The 18,482-nt window shown below is 42.1% G+C and overlaps 1 protein-coding gene across 1 annotated transcript in view; it reads left to right on the top strand.

Moving 5' to 3' along the window:
* The window catches only part of nup93 (nucleoporin 93), a 43,881-nt gene extending 26,088 nt beyond the window's left edge, over positions 1-17,793 (top strand). Inside the window, exons 5-22 of the mRNA XM_080761316.1 lie at positions 69-197; positions 1,567-1,641; positions 2,514-2,606; positions 3,267-3,406; positions 3,494-3,626; positions 3,955-4,112; positions 4,486-4,651; positions 4,744-4,834; positions 9,838-10,029; positions 11,389-11,515; positions 11,662-11,734; positions 12,676-12,720; positions 13,345-13,461; positions 14,238-14,356; positions 14,458-14,575; positions 15,159-15,242; positions 15,790-15,918; positions 17,385-17,793. Coding sequence (XP_080617442.1) covers positions 69-197; positions 1,567-1,641; positions 2,514-2,606; positions 3,267-3,406; positions 3,494-3,626; positions 3,955-4,112; positions 4,486-4,651; positions 4,744-4,834; positions 9,838-10,029; positions 11,389-11,515; positions 11,662-11,734; positions 12,676-12,720; positions 13,345-13,461; positions 14,238-14,356; positions 14,458-14,575; positions 15,159-15,242; positions 15,790-15,918; positions 17,385-17,495 — 2,100 coding nt within the window. The 3' untranslated portion in view covers positions 17,496-17,793. The remainder of the gene's footprint in view (positions 1-68; positions 198-1,566; positions 1,642-2,513; positions 2,607-3,266; positions 3,407-3,493; positions 3,627-3,954; positions 4,113-4,485; positions 4,652-4,743; positions 4,835-9,837; positions 10,030-11,388; positions 11,516-11,661; positions 11,735-12,675; positions 12,721-13,344; positions 13,462-14,237; positions 14,357-14,457; positions 14,576-15,158; positions 15,243-15,789; positions 15,919-17,384) is intronic.
* The last annotated feature ends 689 nt before the right edge of the window (positions 17,794-18,482 follow it).

Genomic DNA, 18,482 nt, shown 5'->3' with positions numbered 1-18,482 from the left:
CTCCATGAAATTAAAATGACCCCTTTCCTTTCCCACTACTTCCTGCTCTTTCCTGCCCTCCCCTCCAGACATTCCTATTGGCTGAAGAGTACCATCGCGAATCAATGCTAGTCCAATGGGAACAGGTGAAGCAGAGAGTGTTACACACGCTTCTGGGAGCAGGAGAGGATGCACTGGACTTCAGTCAGGAAGCCGAGGTACAACACACACACACCAGGTTTCAATACTAAACGAATGCATTGCCGGCCCAGGCGGTGGCGTAACCGTCTGGGCACCCGACTGGTAATCCAGTCGCAGTGTGCCGTGGGTTCTTCCCCCATCGCTCTCCCGTTTCCTGTCAGCCTACCGTCTGTCCCTTAAAAAAACAATAAAAGGCGTAAGCCGCAAAAAAAATATAACGAAAAAAAAAACGAATGCAGTGCCTAACGCACTCCTCATTACCTAATCCATCAGTTGTGTATAGTAAATCTTTACCGTATATGACACACCACCAGCCCCTGCTACCCCCCACCCCCCTGGCAATCAGGTCATGCTTCAGCGATGACTTTTCGAGGCCAAGAATCATGATGTCAAAAGAAAGGATCACCCGAGCATATTTCACCAGCAAAATTAATTCTCTCCTGGGAAGGACCGAAACGTTGTTTTGTAAATTACAGTCCTTTCTCTTTGTGTACATTTATTAATAATTCATTTGTTTGAGAAAAGAGAGATGGTTCTGGGACTGTGGCTGTTAGTTTTTGACCTGTCATTTAACTAGGCTTCATTCCATTTACTATGATCTCACAGGTCATACCTGTCACTATGGATAAGAGCATCTGCTAAATACGTAATTTATTGCAATTGTAATGTGGGTTTTTTATTTATGTTAGCTCTTGTGTGATTTGTATTATATGGCTCTCTTTAGGGATGGGACGATATGAATTAACTATATTATCGCAGTAATGAAAATACGCTTAACCCATTTAGAGCGGGAATACGTAATACCTTTCAATCCGGGAAGCCCTTTGGCGGTACAGTATATTGGTGGTACAGTATATATAGCAATAAAGGTTTTTCAGAAAACTTAGATCAGGATTTAGAAGGCGTCAGGTCCAAATGGGTTAAAGCCTAAAAAATATCATCCCATCCCTTGCTCTCTTGGAAGTAGAAAAATGAGGGGTTTGCAGAATGTAGGGCCTCCAGTCCACACCCCCCTTCCATCCTTTGACATGACTTTCCATCAAAAATTAATAAGTTTCCAAAAAGAAAATGAAAGCATATTGCCTTTTAATAATGGAATAGCAAGAGCAATCTGTTTAGGCCTCCCACTCAGTTTGGTGTACTGTTGGTCTTAAGATTTTCATTTTGTTTGTTTAATGAAATTGGAACGAACAAAATACTTTTGAGTGGAAATTAAATAATTGTAATAAATGAAATATTTTTTTTTATAATAATCATGGTTTTCGATTACGCATGCATTTATCCCACTTTTTCAAACACTGTTTGTATAAAAACATGAGCATTTGTAAATTAGAGGGTTTTATTATATTTTCTCCACAAAATGTATTTGTGTATTTTTTTGTCCAGCCCAGCTTTGTGAGCGAGGTGGCCGTTCCAGGAAGGAGCTCCTTGGACAGTGTGGAGGTGGCTTACGGCCGACAGGTATTTTAACCACTTTAATGCCTGGCATTCATACTTGCAGTATGTCATTGATGGGCAGACTGATATAGAATAGCTGATCTACAAGCTCGCACAACAACGCAATGCGGCCACAAGTGCTGCAGGTGGATGTGGGTGAGTGACCCCGGTTTGATTCCGGCTGTTTCCCCTTTCTCCCATGCATTTAATGCATCAAATGACATTGTAACAATAATGATGCGGTCCGAGGCGCCCAGTCTGTGGTGTTTGTATTGTACTGCCCTCTGGTCCATTCAGTGAAAATGAGGTCAGGCTAACGGGGGCATTGACAGATCAAACACTCTGATTAACAGGGAGAGAGGGGTACTCTGGGTCATTTCCCCTGTGGGGGCAGTCTCTCTCTGTCTCCCTTGGTCTGTGTTTAAATCTATATTTACACCATACCCTCACCAGTGTAATGTGTGTACAGTATGTATGTCTCCTTCATCCCTCTGCCACCTCTTCTTCCTCGTTTGTCTGTCCCGTTCCCTCTCTTCGTCTACCGTTGGTTGATCGGCTGTACGGCCACTTGACCATGTGCCGTCACATTGCCTGCGGGGTCTTTTTCCTGGTCTTTCTCATCTTCTTCGATGACCTCCTGAACGCTCTGCTTCTTTTTGCCCTGTTTTTCATCATCCACCGTTTTTTGAGGTCATAACGCCATGGAGAAACAGAGCTGTAGGCCGATATCTGTTTTCTTTTTTTTTGGCTCTATTATGACATGATGGCCGGTTGAATTTGCTCAAATATAACAGTTCTGAATTTCTTTTATTGGTTTGGTAAAATACATATTTTGTCTCTTTTTATTTGCTCCTGTCTCCTCCCCTCCTCTGCCCTCCATCTTGTTACCTGGTCAGATCTACGTCTTCAATGAGAAGATTGTGAATGGCCATGTCCAGCCTAATTTAGGAGACCTGTGTGCGTCTGTAGCTGAAAGTCTAGATGACAAGGTAAGCATATATCATACATTATGCGAGGCCGTTTTATTTTCAACAAGGCAATTCCATGTGCTTTTTTACAGAACATCAAGCAAAATAATTGCAATTATACAATTATGGACATTAGCATGCATTAAACAAAATAAGTAAAATTCATAGATTCAGTTAGTGGTGAAGAGAAAATATAAGTGAAAATAACTAACAAAAGTGCCGGCAAAAATAAATATGTTTGGCAGCAGACATGCAGTTTTCTGCAAGGTTGTTCCAGATATGTGGTGCATAAAAGCTAAATGCTGCTGCCCAACGTTTATTTGTGGTTGTAGGGACCAGGCCTTTCCATTTTCTGTCTGGATGGTTTTTGATATCGTACAAGATCAGAAATGTATTTTGCCTAAACTATTTAAAGCTTTGCTCAACAGTAGTATTTGAAACGCAGGGAGTATTGTATTCATGCAACATGATGTTAACGGAGGTTATATAGGTTCACTTCATGCCATCATCAGCATTTGGCAGAGACTGAGAATTCAGTGCCATTGGTTTATTTTAATAGACAGCCCAGTGACTTGGGGGTTCTTCTGCGTTTCTGTGACAACCCTATTGTAGTGCTGCAGAATGTCTCAGAGAGATGTGGCTGATGGTTTGTTTCTGTGACAACCATGTTGTCTCCTGCAGAATGTCTCAGAGATGTGGCTGATGGTGAAACAGATGACAGACGTGCTGCTGGTCCCAGCGAAAGACACCCTGAAAAGTCGCACGGCCGTTGACATGCAAATGAACTTCGTACGCCAGGCACTCAGCTTCCTAGAGAACAGGTAAGTGTGCCTGCGCGCGTGTGTGCACGTACGTGTGTGCGTGCGTGAGTGAGTGATATTCACTCTTCCGGTCTCCTTTCTCCTCAGTTATAAGAACTACACCTTGGTGACAGTATTTGGGAACCTCCACCAGGCCCAACTAGGAGGAGTGCCCGGAACGTACCAACTTGTCCGCAGCTTCCTCAATATTAAACTACCAGGACCGCTCCCGGGCATGCAGGTAACACGTACATGCATGCATACACGTAGCTTGTGCCTACATATATGGTTTCCTGGAAATAATCCCGTAAACCTGCATAGCGTTTAAGTCCTGCCCGGGATTTGAACACGGGTCCATCGCATGTAGGGATGGGCCGATATTATTGTGGTAAAAATAATGCATTCACTCATTCATTCATTCATTCATTCTAAAATAGTTCTTTTTGCAGCGTTAAATATGTTAACCCATGTAGACATGAGGCCGAAGGTCTTGTAAATCCTACGTTTTCTGAAAACCACACATCTATGCTTTCCGGTTTTATTGGGTCGTTAATGTGAATTGCTAACAGGATGGCGATGTGGAGGGTCACCCAGTGTGGGCTGTGATCTATTTCTGCCTGCGCTGTGGAGACCTGAATGCAGCCATGCAGGTGGTGAACAGAGCTCAGCACCAGCTGGGAGACTTCAAGACCTGGTTCCAGGAGTACATGAACAGCCCTGACCGACGGTGAGAAATAAAGAAGGCCTCACACACATTATGTTTTCCGCTTTTAACTGGATTTATCTCCAGGATTTTCCATACACAGCAGGGTTGCTAGGGGCCGAGCCGTCTAGAACAGTGGTTCCCCAAACTCTGGGTCAGGACCATCATTAAAAACAATTTCAATGAATTTTCAAAATATAAGAATTTCCATTAATTACAAAACAAATGTTTAAGAAGTAGTGAAAATTGGCCTCCCAAGGTGGCATGAGGTGATGTGTAACGCGTTGTGAAAGAACAGTGGTAACGGTGGCATACCGTTGGATCGATCGGCAGCACATTTATTTTGCATGCTGCCAGTAGGCCAATTCATTTAACTTTCACTCACTATGTTTTGTAGCCTCGCCCCGGGGTCAGAGAACAAGCTTCGGCTGCACTACCGCAGAGTTCTGAGGAACAGCGCAGACCCCTACAAGAGAGCCGTCTACTGTCTCATAGGGAAGTGTGACATCAGCGACAACCACGGAGAAGTGGCAGACAAGACCGAAGACTACCTGTGGCTTAAGGTAACTAACAACAGTTGGATGGTTATGGCGTCGTCATTGTTATAATATGGAGGCCACTGTCTGCTGCTGACGTTGTTGCTGTTGTTCTGTAGTTGAACCAGGTGTGTTTTGATGATGATGGCAGCAGTTCTCAGGACAGACTGACTCTGCCACAGCTCCAGAAACAGCTGTTGGAGGATTACGGTATGGAACTCTCTTATGTGCTTCTGTTGAGGTCTGTTGTTTTTTGTTCGGATCACAAACTGCTCCAAAAAGGTTTGGAACCAGCTACCCTAGACCTGCTCTGAATAATCGGGGTAGGAAACCTTGAGGCTTCATACACAGAGCTTTTTCGCCAGGCTCTGCACACTCAAATCTGTGCACAATCATGTATTTATTGCAAGCTTTCGGTCTACCTTCTTCAGGCATCGCCATGTTTGTTTTTATTTTTATCTCCGCATCTACACAGCCCCGGAGATAAAAAATATCTCCTTCAACACGAAAATGTATTAAGACGGTAAAAACGTTGCTGTCAATGTCATTGTGAGACTGTATATTTACCGCGGTCAACAACTGCAGTCTTGCGATGACAGCAAAATATATCGTATTAAAGATTTATGTTTATAATTTGAAAAGAACTTGATACTTTCTTAAAATATACAGTAGCGCCCGGTCTGTGCTCTTCATTGTATATCTAAAAATCACACCTGTGTGAACCAAGTGGTGCAACTCCCCTCTCTAAAAGCTGAATAACTCCTAATCTACGGAGCTCTCCATGGTTTGGTCCATTAGCGCGATTTTCTGAGGTTTTTGCTGATAATCCGGTGGTCTAGATGGAAACATTGGTGCTTTCTAGAGCAAGGATGGCTATATTTTAGCTCACTAGCATTGACGCTATTTATGTAGCAACATCCACACACGGGTGCGGGTGCGTGCGCACACCAGTGGTGCACGCGCACATGCACGGCACTACACACACGGGTGCGGGTGCGTGCGCACACCAGTGGTGCATGCGCACACCACTCGTGCTCATTGACGTACATCACAAACAAACAGGTACATGGACATTGCGAGCTGGTTGTAGAAGTGGTTGCACCACTTAAAAATGGTATATGCTCAAAATACATTGAGCAGTGAACACATTGAACAACAGGGTATCATTGTGCAGGAAATAATTAATGAATTACAATAATATAAACTTTCGCTTAATCAGTAACACGTAGATACTTATGTCAATCAAATGTTTTTTTTAAAGGCAATCAAAGGCTAGAGGGTAAGGAAGCAATTGTTGTAATTTCCAATGTTATTTCGCCTCAGTTCGGCCCAAGAGCTCATGCCAGTTTAAGTCATCCAGAACACAAACAGATTTCTGTAAGTTAATGTTCTCTATAACCAGAGACACTAGAAACTCTGCTGGACACAAAACAAACTGCTGGACATTGATGTTGATATGGACAACCTCTTGTAATTTAATGTTCTGTTTACCTTCTGTGTATCAAATACAAATTTATTTCAAGGCAGCGTCACTCTGCCGGCTGTATTTTGGCACTGCTGCCCCTTGCTCAATCAGAACATTTAGTGGCTACACTGGTGATATGCTGTCTCAGTGTGTGGCATAGTGAGCTTAATGCAATCAGATAGGACTTTTCTGTTTGGATGTATGGGCTGGCAAGGCCAGGAAGTATTGTTTTGCCACTCGGTAGGCGTTCCCGCATAACTTCCGGCTACGATGATGTCACACGCATACCCTCTATTAAATCAAAAGTCTTTGTCTGCAATGTATGTTTGTTTACCATACCTTATAATTTGGCACTAAAAAACATGCTCTACAGGAACTACAGGAGTGCTGTGATTTGTTTTCCACCCTAAAACATGATCATCAGGTCTTATTGTTATATAAGGAGGTATAATTTTTTCAAAAAAGTGTACAGTATTTGTTAAAATGTTTATAAAAAAATAACCGGCTGCGTCTGGACGTGTGGACGCTGTGTCAGTATGGACAATGGCGATGTTATTTTGTTGGTCTACACAGTAGCACTTAAAATATCAAATAAGACTACAAAAGGCACTTCAGATGACATGGTAGCTTTCCCTGCTGTAGACAAAAATGGGGTCAGGATTTTATGAAGAGCACCTTTTAGAGAGAGAGATTGTAATTTTTTACATGAAAAAAGAGAGAGATAGAGAGAATTTGAAGGTTTTGGATGTCACTCATTGAGTGAACAGAGAAAACAACAAATGCTGGAGGGTATGGACACAATGGGTAGGAAGACACAGGCAGCCTTGGCATATGGATGTTGTGTAAATGAAACCTCTGGGACGCTGGTAGCTGACTCACTGGATAGTGTGCCATTGCCCCCATACCACCCGTCTGGTTCCATTTCAGACACTCCTCTACCCTTCAGCTTCGTGTCTCTCTCTAGAAACCTGCTGCTTAAATAATACTCTTGAAACCTTGACTTGAAAAGCATGTTTTAAACATTAACAAATAAGACTCTCACACTCTTCTGTCACTCGCTCTCTCTCTCTCTCTCTCTCTCTCTCTCTCTCTCTCTCTCTCTCTAGCACACACACACACACACACACACACACACACACACACACACACACACACACACTTGGCTGGAAGCGTTGCCTCCCACAGAGTTGGAGAGTGCTGTGTTCTCTCTGCGGGTGTGTACTGCTCTGTTCAGATAAGACCTCACTCTTACTCTCAAATCAATCTCTTCTCTCTTTCTCTCAATCTCTTCTCACTCTCTCCATCTTTCTCTCAATCTCTTCTATCTTCTCCCTCTGTCTCCTTCTATCTCTGTCCTTTTCTCCCTCTTGTTTGGTTCTTCTCTCTGAAGTGTTTTCCTCTGTCTCTCACACACACAGCTTCCGGTGCGATTTAAAAAACAAAACAAAGAAATAAGTGAACATTCCGCTGGCTTATGCTGTCTTTAGGAACACAGTTTTTAGAATCCTAATATCTCGGATATTTCTTCCAGGCTGCGTTTTGGATCAAAACAACCAAAACAACATGTTAAATAGCGTTTTTTCACGTCCTGTTTCTCTGTTTCCGAGTGAAACGCCTTTCAAAATAAGACATTTAACATTGCGGAGAACGGTGGTGATTCTGGAGTACACAATTCAGCTACAAAGGGTGGTCTTGGCGGCGAATGAGTTAAGAAATTCTTCAATTAAACGTAACAGTTAACAATTAATCGAAAATTCTGCGGTTCTCTGTGAATGTAATGCCCCCCCCCCCCCACACACACACCTTGGCAGCCACAGAAACGTCCCTGCCTTTGAGATAATGCACGTTTCATTTCATTTTAATCCTCACACAAAGATGCCATTGCCCGGACCTGTATCTCAAATGGTCATTTGATTAAGGAATATATTATATTATAATATAATATTCTTTCTGTATATCAGCAAAATGTAGATTTTTATGTTGGACATTGAGGGAAATTAAGATTCTCAGATTAGTATTTTACGAATACGATGCTTTCTGGTTAAACGATCAATAAGATAGCAATTATTGAATTAATCGATACCTCTCATCCCTAACATCTACATAGTAATTATAATTATATAAACAAATCTAATATTTTTTGTGTATAGATAGATGGATATATATTATATTTTTGGAGGTGAGTTGGCTTATTTCGGGTTATTGAAATCTCCCCGTACACCCTCCGACACAGCATCATTATTTTACTTTATTACTCTCTCCGTGTCTTTCCTCTTCTTTCTCCTCACCTCTAGATTTATTCTCTCTCTTGCTCGCACTTTCATTTCTTGTTCACTGTCTTTCTTCCCCCGCACGCACCACCACCATCAGGCCCACTCTTATCTCTCCTCCTTTGTCTTTCTCCCTCTTCATCTCTCTCCCTCCCTCTCTCTCTCTCTCTCTCTTCAACTAAAGCGCTGCTACTGTGAGATAAGGCAGCAGAATGGCTGACATGGCCGAGCGTGTGTTCTGTGTTTGACTCCAGCAGCAAGTTTCAGCCAGCGAGAGGATTAAGAATTTAATTAAAAAGTAAAGTTGATGACTAAGGAATTCCAGCTGAACAAAACATTTCTCTCTCTCTCTCTCTCTCTCTCTCTCTCTCTCTCTCTACCCCCCTAAATTCATACTTTCATGACTTTAGCTTGATTGCAGCTGTTGGACAATAGATTTTTTACAAAGGTGTAATTAGAGGATAAGATTAATATGTTATAACTATTGGCATAATTATTATAGTCAGCAGAGTAAAATATTGACATGGATTGATTGAGACGAAGGCATTCACCATTTTAATACACTAATTGGTATAGCTTTAAAAAGGTCTTGTATTTATTTATTTCCTTTTTAGTTAGACTCATCTGATTTCATAAGCACCCTTCTGCTAGGGGGAGCACATGTTCCTGTATCGCTCGCCGAAAATAACATGGGACGTCGTATTGTGCGTTGTGAGCTTTGTTGCACGACAAATTATTTAAATGAGGCTACTCCTATTTTATTGGCTATCATTACAGTCAGGAATATAGGGATTTTCTTTAAACGGGTAATTGCATTTTAATGAACAGTACATATTACAGTAATGTTTGTAAATACACTTGACTTAGCAAATGTTCAAATTTACACCCCCCCCCCCCCCCCCCCAAAAAAAGGGGGAAAAACCATCAAAACAAGGAGACAATAGAGTACATGATTACATTACACTACACAGGGAAAACAAAGCATAAATACAATACCTCAGCGTTCTGTTGCCGTCAAAGCAAAACCATGGATAGGGCTGTCACGATTATGACAGACGTTTTAGCCTTGCTCCAATGATTGCGATTAATGATTTAATTTAATTTCTGTCGTTTAACAGTGGCACAATACATTTCTGTGGCTTCGTAAACAAAAGGTGCACAGGAGAAATATGACGATTATACTTAAAAACATGAATTGTGGAAATAGCAGTTTTGAGCATTTGACCATATTAGAAGTGCTAATTCTATCAAGACTTTTAAATCTCTTCTCAAGACACACTTTTTTGCATTTGCTTTAGTCTATGTCTTGACCTGGCTTGGCTTTGTTGAACTTGCATATTTTCTGGTTGACATTTTTGTTTCACCTTGTACAGCACTTTGGTAAATATTGTGTACATATGCTCTATCAAATACATTTAGATTAGATCATTTGGAGTAATAATTAACCCGTGGTGTATATCATCTCTTTGGTTCAATAGGGGAGTCTCATTTCTCCGCCGCCCAGCAGCCCTTCCTGTACTTCCAGGTGCTCTTCCTGACGGCCCAGTTCGAGGCGGCCGTGGCCTTCCTGTTCCGGGCGGAGCGGCTGCGGAGTCACGCCGTGCACGTGGCCCTGGTTCTCTACGAGCTCCGGCTGCTGCTCAAATCGTCCGGCCAGAGTGCTCAGCTTCGTAAGTGTTGTTCGACCGTCATCTAGAGCAGTGGTTCCCAAACTTTATTTATGGAAATTCTATCGCTTGCACCCCCAATTTATATTGTAAAAGCAATGTTAATTTAACTCTGAGAGTGTACAAATGGACCCATTTGGTTCCATTTGTACACTCAGAGTTACAGACCCATAAGGGTCCATTTGGTTCCAAACTATCATTTAGCTGGTGACCGCTGGAACTCCCTCAAGGACCCCTGGACCCACTTTGGGAACCACTGATCTAGAGCAGTGTTTCTCAAAGTGGGTGCCGTGACGCAAGTACACGGAAAATGGCAAAAAAAAATCCAAATATTATCAAAGTAGTTTGGTGTGCCGCCAGCATACTTTGATAATATTTTGAATTTTTCAATATCACTTTAGTTTAACCAGTTAGATATTCTAGTCAGAGACTAAATGTTTTTATAATCGTCATGGGGGCAAGTCCCCCCTCCCCTTGTCACAGTGTTTAGATTATAAACAGAAGAGCATGTTTAAATGCCATGATTGAGTCATCTGGTACTCCTTAAACCAGGCTAGTCGCTTTGGTGACTTTCTGATCAGTATTATTATGTCACAAACAACTACCATGAAATCCTGACACTCTTTGATGTTGTGGACAACATCCTGCATAACTAAATTCAGGACATGTGCACTGTGCGGTGCAGTGAATGTAGTCTGACAGACACTAGTTCTGTCCGCCTCTGCAGGTTCTGTGTTCTGTCGCTGGGTCGGCAGCAGGTTTCAACGGCAGGCTGGCATCGCTGTTGCCAGCCAGGGTGTTCTTGCTGGTGGTGGTTTCATTGTGAACAAGTAGCCTAAGCACCGTACTGTATGCATACCCTACCTGGCAGGTGAAAACAAGCCACCAGATTAGCATTTGAATACCTGATCTGCATGTGTACAAAGGGACAGGCAACGCGGTTCACCCCCCACCACCCCCCGCCCCCTGGCCAGGACAAAAGCGGTGTTAAAGGTGCGTTCAGACTTGGATGGTTATAGCGGCACGATTACATACAAAGTCAAGGCAAAGAATTGCGCAGTACAAATGGGATGAACCAAGGCGAATATATATATAAGGTCTAATTCCTCATGGACTCTACGTCACTGCTTCTAGTAAAGTTGCACTGTGCTTGGTGCATTCTTTTTCGATCTACGCTAAGTCTCAAACTATAAAGTTAGCAATCTGTTCTAATGGAAAATTTTATGGGTATTGGTTATCAATATTGGTATCGGGAAGGAAAAAATTGTGTCATCGTTGTCATTGTCCAGCGAAACGGGAAGGGGAGATATGGAGCCAATTTCTGATTATTGACGTAAAGCCCTTTCCTCCTTTTCTCTGCAGTGAGTCAGGAGGCTGGTGATCCGCCTATGGTGCGTCGCCTCAACTTCATCCGCTTGCTGATGCTATACACTCGCAAGTTTGAGTCCACAGATCCACGCGAAGCCCTGCAGTACTTCTACTTCCTACGGTAAATTATAGCACACAACACATACATTATATACTGTATAAACACACATGCAATACTTTGCAGAAGTCATACATTTCGTTGAGCGTTTCAGCTCAGCTGTCACAAACACTTCATTTGTTCTCTGTCTCTAATCTGTGTGTCTTCAGCAATGAGAAGGACAGTCAGGGAGAGAACATGTTCATGCGCTGCGTCAGTGAGCTTGTCATCGAGAGTCGAGAGGTAAGATACCCATCGTTGAACACCGACGACTTCGCCTCTTTTCAACCAGAATCCCTTTGGTTCTATTGTAATGTTGGGAAACATGTGGAAAACACCTTGCGGTGCATTTTGTGAGAGCTCGCTCTGAAGAACTCAAAAAACTGCTAGCCTATTTAAAATGTGTCATCCGGCAGAGAGCAGACAGGTTTGTCCTCGGCTGACACAGCCTTTGAGGGTGAGCTCTGAACACAGAACAGAACACAGTGGGAACTGATGCCCTCTTCATAGTAATGGAACCAATAGTATTCAAATAAGAAATGAGTGTCAAGTTCCATCCAGGTACCTTCAGGGGAGACTATTTGGTCATTTCAGCCTTTTAAGGCTTCAAATATGTATTGATGACTTCAAAAAAGTAATAATATATATATCACCTTTCTAGTCTTTCCGACCATTCCAAGTGCTTTACGGTGTATTACACACACACACACACACACACACACACATTCACACATTCACAGCGAAAACAGAGGCAAGTAAGGCAACTATCCAAGGCACCAACCTGCTCATTGGCAGCCAAAAGCCGGGGATCGAACTGGGAACCTTCCTATACGAAGACGTCAACTCTATCTCCTGAGCGACCACCCAATAAAAGTGTCATATTCAACAGAAAAAAATTACATACAAAAAAAAAAACATGTCATTGAGTGATATTTGTTGAACAGTCTGTGCAGTTAATTATGAATTAGCCCTAAGGGATTTGGAAGGGGCTCTATGGATTTGTCTGCCTTAGGCTGGTGTGTTTATTTCCAGGAGAAAAATAAATAAAGTATTCCGTTTGAAGTAATGCCTGCTCTTTTGGGTCATATTTTCAGATGTGAATATATAAACTAATTCTGCTAAACAACGACAAACAAGTGCTGTAATTTGCTTGTATGTGTTATCAACACTCTCTTCTTTTATAGTTTGACATGCTGCTGGGGAGGCTAGAGAAAGATGGCAGCAGAAAGGTAGGAAAATGGTGCATTTGTTTCTGTCTATTGTATCTCCATTTACTTTCTCATAATTATTTTTTTTCCATTTCCCTTTCTCTCAATTTGCCCCCCTCGCAGCTCAGTAGACACCCCACACGTTTCTGTGTTTCTGTCTCGCCTTTGTTCGTTTTGTCCCTTGCTGTCATGTGCCTTGTGCGTCAGGTGGCGTTTCAGCTCAGCTGTCGCAAACATGAATTTGTTCTCCTCACTTGGACCCACTTCCCACAATCGACACAACAGAATAATAACATGTATCTGTCTGTAGTCTGTACAATTAATGAACTCGACTCATTCACTCACACACATTCCAGGGATTTTTCTGAATGTCAGACTGACCCTGCACATCCTCCTCATTTCTTCTTGTGTGTTTTTAATCACAGCTGTGATGCTGGTGTTACCTGCAAGCCTTAAATCCATTAGCTCCTCCTTAAGTCCTCGATATTAGATTTGTATGTACAAATATATCGTTGCTGTCGTGCCTTACCGGCTTTTGTTGGTGAATTAATTCCCACTTCATCATAATACAGTGCCACACAAAAGTAGCAAATATATGAAAAATCACCTTTTCATGTCATTGACCTTCTTCTCTTCTTTCTAAAGCCTGGAGTGATAGACAAGTTCGCCGGTGACACCAGGGGCATCATTAGTAAGGTGGCTCTGGAAGCAGAGAACAAAGGCTTGTTCGAGGAAGCCATTAAACTCTACGAGCTGGCCAAGGTGAGCCATCGTCAGCTCTCGTATTGGGCTGTTCAAGGGAAGCTGGCAGAACCCCAGACTATGGAATGCACTTCCCATTGCAATCAGAACTGTAGACTCACTCTCAATCGTCTGAGAACTCACCTCTTCCCCTTAGCCCGCAGCACTTGCCGTACCACTTGCACTAGCCTCAACGACCTTACAGGCTCGTAGTTTCATTATACAGATATTCTACTGTTCCTAGAAGCTTTGTCATTATTTGAAAAAAACCTGGTCGCAGTGACTAACCAATCAAGAAGCAGACGGGCAAATCGACCAATGACAAAGCTTCTGTGAAAATCTTTGAATGCAGATTGCGGCCCCTAGATGTGTCACAGAGACTCATTTTTGTGGGGAGCGTTCTACACATTGCTGGCTGTCTGAATACCAAAAAAATAAAAAGGTCATAAAATCTTTGACATAATTATTATTGCTTATAGCAGCTTTAACAGTCAACATTCCAACCTACTTGAATTCCAGATGACCTGGCGGTCATCTGGAATTCATAGAACCTCTGTTCTATTTCCTGGATATAGGGACGGGACGATAATCGTTATTATGTTGTAAACATATAAATGTCACTGACAATAATCGTATCACAGACATTTTAATGTATTGTGAATTGTATAAAGTCAGACACTAGGATGAATTAGCTCTTGTTGAACTGCAAATTCAGTACCACTTAAACCCTCTATACTAGATACAAACTGACCTGTAAATTCAGTACCATTTAAACCCTCTATCTCTCTCCTCTGTAGAATCCAGACAAGGTCCTAGAGCTGATCAACAGGTTGTTAAGTCCAGTCATCGCCCAGGTCAGCGCTCCCCAGTCTAATAAGGAGAGGCTGAAAAACGCAGCTGTGGCTATCGCAGAGAGGTAGATACACAAACACACATACATTACACACACATTGTCTTCCTCACCTCACGTACTATACTCTGTACATCTGTCATGTCTTCTCATCCGTGTGTTTCCAGGTATCGCTCTCAGGGCGTATCAGGAGACAAGTCTGTGGACAGCACGTTCTACCTGCTGCTGGACCTGATGACCTTCTTTGATGAGTACCACGCCGGACACATCGACAGAGCCTATGATGTGAGTAGAGAGCCCGTCCATTCCAACTCTGATCCCCATTTTGGCCAGTCCCTAGACCAGGGGTTCTCAATGTCTTTTGGCTGGGGACCCCCGGAAATGCTTTAGGCCATGTCTCGCAATACAAATTCACCTCTACAATAACTTTAATAATAGAGAAAATACATCATAAATAAATACTGAAACCAGATATAATCATTAAGGAAAGTTTATGCATGCACTATGTAAACTCTTAATTTCCATTTTCCAGCCATTCAGTTGCAATTTTCTTTTTTCTCTTTTTGTATAAAAATCCCAACTCAATATCTTAAATAAATACATCTCTCCTCTTTCTCTCTCTCTCTCTCTCTCTGTGTGTGTGTGTGTGTGTGTGTGTGTGTGTGTGTGTGTGTGTGTGTGTGTGTGTGTGTGTGTGTGTGTGTGTGTGTGTGTGTGTGTGTGTGTGTGTGTGTGTGTGTGTGTGTGTCTCTCTCTCTCTCGCTCTCTCTCTCTCTCTCTCTCTCTCTCTCTCTCTCTCCTCTCTCTCTCTCTCCTCTCTCTCTCTCTCCTCTCTCTCTCTCTCTCTCTCTCTCTTCCCCCCCATTAGGTGATGGAAACTTTGAAGATTCTTCCGCTCAGTCAGGACAGTGTGGAGGAAAGAGTGGCCGCCTTCAGGAACTTCAGTGATGAGGTGAGGCGACCCAACGCTTCATGTCAGTCTTGGAATAGACAATCAAGAGATCTAGATTGCTACATTTTGGAATATAAAAAAATAACAGAAAAATCACAGAACCGAAGCAAAGGCTTTAGTGCGGCCCTTCATATGGGATGGTGGGGTCAGGATTGTTTTTCAAAATCTGCACTGGTTTTCTCCGCTGTTCAAGCCCATATGATGAATTTAGATTTACCCCAGTCGTGTGGAGATCTCTGATTGTCCGGCTGCACAAGAATGCTTGCACACATGCCTACACTATGTCTAGTAGGAAAAAAAACAGCAAAAGTAGCTTAGTGCCGCGTTTTTATCTGCTACTTTTAATGCTTTTGTGTGATGCTGTAGTATTATGAAGTAGGGAGTTAATTTACAGAAAAACACAAAAAGTGTGAATATGGAGATACAAGGTTTTGAATATATATATATATATATCATGTTGCTATAAATATAGCTAAAATCTAGAGAGACGGTTTTAGCAACATCTGAAGCAACTGTGTGTGTTTTGTCTTGGTCTCATTCTCCCTAGTTGCGTCACAACCTGTCCGAGGTGCTGCTGGCCACCATGAACATCCTGTACACGCAGTACAAGCGTCTGAAGGGGGCGCCGTCGGGAACGCCCGGCCGAGCACAGAGGACCATCGAGGAGAGAGATGTGGTGAGGACTATAATAGACCTATGTATATATATATATATATCTGAGGAAAGAGATGTGGTAAGGACTATAATAGGCCTACTGTATATATATATATATCTGAGGAAAGAGATGTGGTAAGGACTATAATAGGCCTACTGTGTGTGTATATATATATATATATATATATATATATATCTGAGGAAAGAGATGTGGTAAGGACTATAATAGGCCTACTGTATATATATTCTGTCCTCACAGAACGTTGTCCCCATGGGCGTATATTACTCAGCTAGACAGACAGCTAAACACTCTCCTAATCAAGTTCCAAAGAACAGGCCGGTGTGTTGAGTTAAGTAGCTTTACTCAGGAGAAAGTGTGAAACTGCAGAATGACAAAATGATAACACAAATGAGAATAATATTCAACATATTTTGTAAAGACATATTTAGCGGCCCCATGTTCGAATGCACCCGCCCCCTATCAAAAATAGTTAAAATCCCAACGAAAGAAAGTAGCAAATGAAAAAAATTAACACTCATCTTTTACTTTCTCTGATAACAACCTAAAACATGAACCTTGGTTGAAAAAAACTAAAGTTGTCATTTAAGTTATTTGTCATAATCTACCCTGTGCAATTTGTCTTTAGAAAGCCTAAAAGGCAAACAGATTTTATTCACATCATCTCTAGTATGTCCCAAACTGTTACTTTTCAGGATTTCCAATAAAAAAATGTCAAAAGTTGCAGATTGACAAGCTCACCTTTTCGCGTTTCGAGCTTGCAGATCTGCTACTTATGATGCTTTTGTGCTGCAGTGCCATCAAGTAGTGTTAATTTACAAAAAATCACAAAAAGTTTCTGCCCGACAGCAGCGATATGCTCCAATGTTTGTATCTGTTCTGAATTAATTGTCAAACTAAATTGTCATGATGGTCACGACAACCCTTCTGAGGACACAGAAGACAGCTGAAAGGCAGCAGTGGTTTACTGAGTGCTGTATAATTTTCCTCTCTAGGGACGATTTTCTCACGACAGCTCTATGGGGCTGTTGTTTATAACAGGCTGAAATTTTATGCTTCTGCTAGCATCAGAATGTCTCACACACACACACACACACACACACACACACACACACACACACACACACACACACACACACACACACACCAACACACAAAAAGACAGACCAAACAAAACGATCATTTGTGAGGTTGCAATGACTTTACTTTCATGGCTGGGAGTGTGCTGACTGCTGAGCAAGCATCAATGCATATTTATTCTAGACCAGGGGTCTTCTTCAGGCCCCCCAGAATAGATTGTATGCCCTTGACAGACCATAAAACCAAACTGAAATGTCCTATCTGTTTGCATTAAACAACGTTAAACTTTTTTCCTTTTTTTTTTCTTTTTTTTCTTTTATTATGAAAACGTTTTATTATTTATGACACACCACGAGTCCTTGTTCTGTCCCCTGTGTGTCTGTCGACAGCAACTCCGCAGCCAAGCCAGAGCCCTGATCACCTTCGCTGGGATGATCCCCTACAGGATGGCTGGAGACACCAACGCAAGGCTGGTGCAGATGGAAGTGCTGATGAACTGAGAGAGAACGCACACGCATACAGTACAACCTGCCAAGCTGCCATTAGTTTGGCTTCAAATCCAAACATAATAGGCACAATACATCCCACAATATACACACACACACACACACACTCTCTCTCTCTCCATATGTTGTCGCCTGTTTTTGTATAGTACCATTTTTGTACACGCATACAAACACATAACAGTTTGATAGCTTCTCCTCCTGTCATTCTGTCCTTATTGTTTATCCCATTTTGTTGCTCGTTATGTATTATCTTCTTTCAGACTTTCAAATAAATGTTAAATGTTTTTGTTTACTTTTGTTTGGTTTCGTCTCATTTCCTTGTTTTTATTTTTACGTTATTTATGTTATTTATCCATTATTTTATTTTCCATCTTATCACGTGAGGTTCCAACACCACTAAACGGAAATCCTTTTGAACCTTCTGAAATTCTATTGCCATTGTCTACAGTCTAATTTAGTCTTTGTCTACAGTAAGTCTAATTTATTCCATTGGACAGGTTTAGCAACAATACCAAATTCATAATGAGACTATTGTCATAAAGATCTAATTCCGTGAATGGTTGAAAATGTCCTTGGATTTAAAAAGTTAGTTGCAACTGTTTTGTAGACGGCCACATGCAAATAAGACTTGTCATGATGACAGAGGCTGTCTCTCTGTTTTAATTGTGTGGGCATTGCTGAATGAGGGTACGGTTTCAAGTGCAGCTGAAAATGTTCACTAACATTATTTTAGCACGTGTGAAGGAGTGGAGCTGCCAATTGCAGTGCTTGGTGCACAGTACACATGCGCATTGGTGTGTCAAGTGGCTGTTTGATGCCTCAGCATGCGCTTGCTACTCTCCTTCAGTGGAACATGTGTGTCAGTGAATCCTGTGTGCAGCTCGATGCACATGAGGTGTGCACTGTGCAGTCACACATTGGGTGCATTCAGAAATACGCTGCGGGAATAATCTCCAATGTCGGATCGCTCAGACATCGTAG

The sequence above is a fragment of the Protomyctophum bolini genome (assembly GCF_963924005.1).
Source record: "Protomyctophum bolini genome assembly, chromosome: 4".
Classification (NCBI taxonomy): domain Eukaryota; kingdom Metazoa; phylum Chordata; class Actinopteri; order Myctophiformes; family Myctophidae; genus Protomyctophum; species Protomyctophum bolini.
The sequence above is the reverse complement of the archived record's forward strand: the minus strand, read 5'-3'. Positions and strand labels throughout refer to the sequence as shown.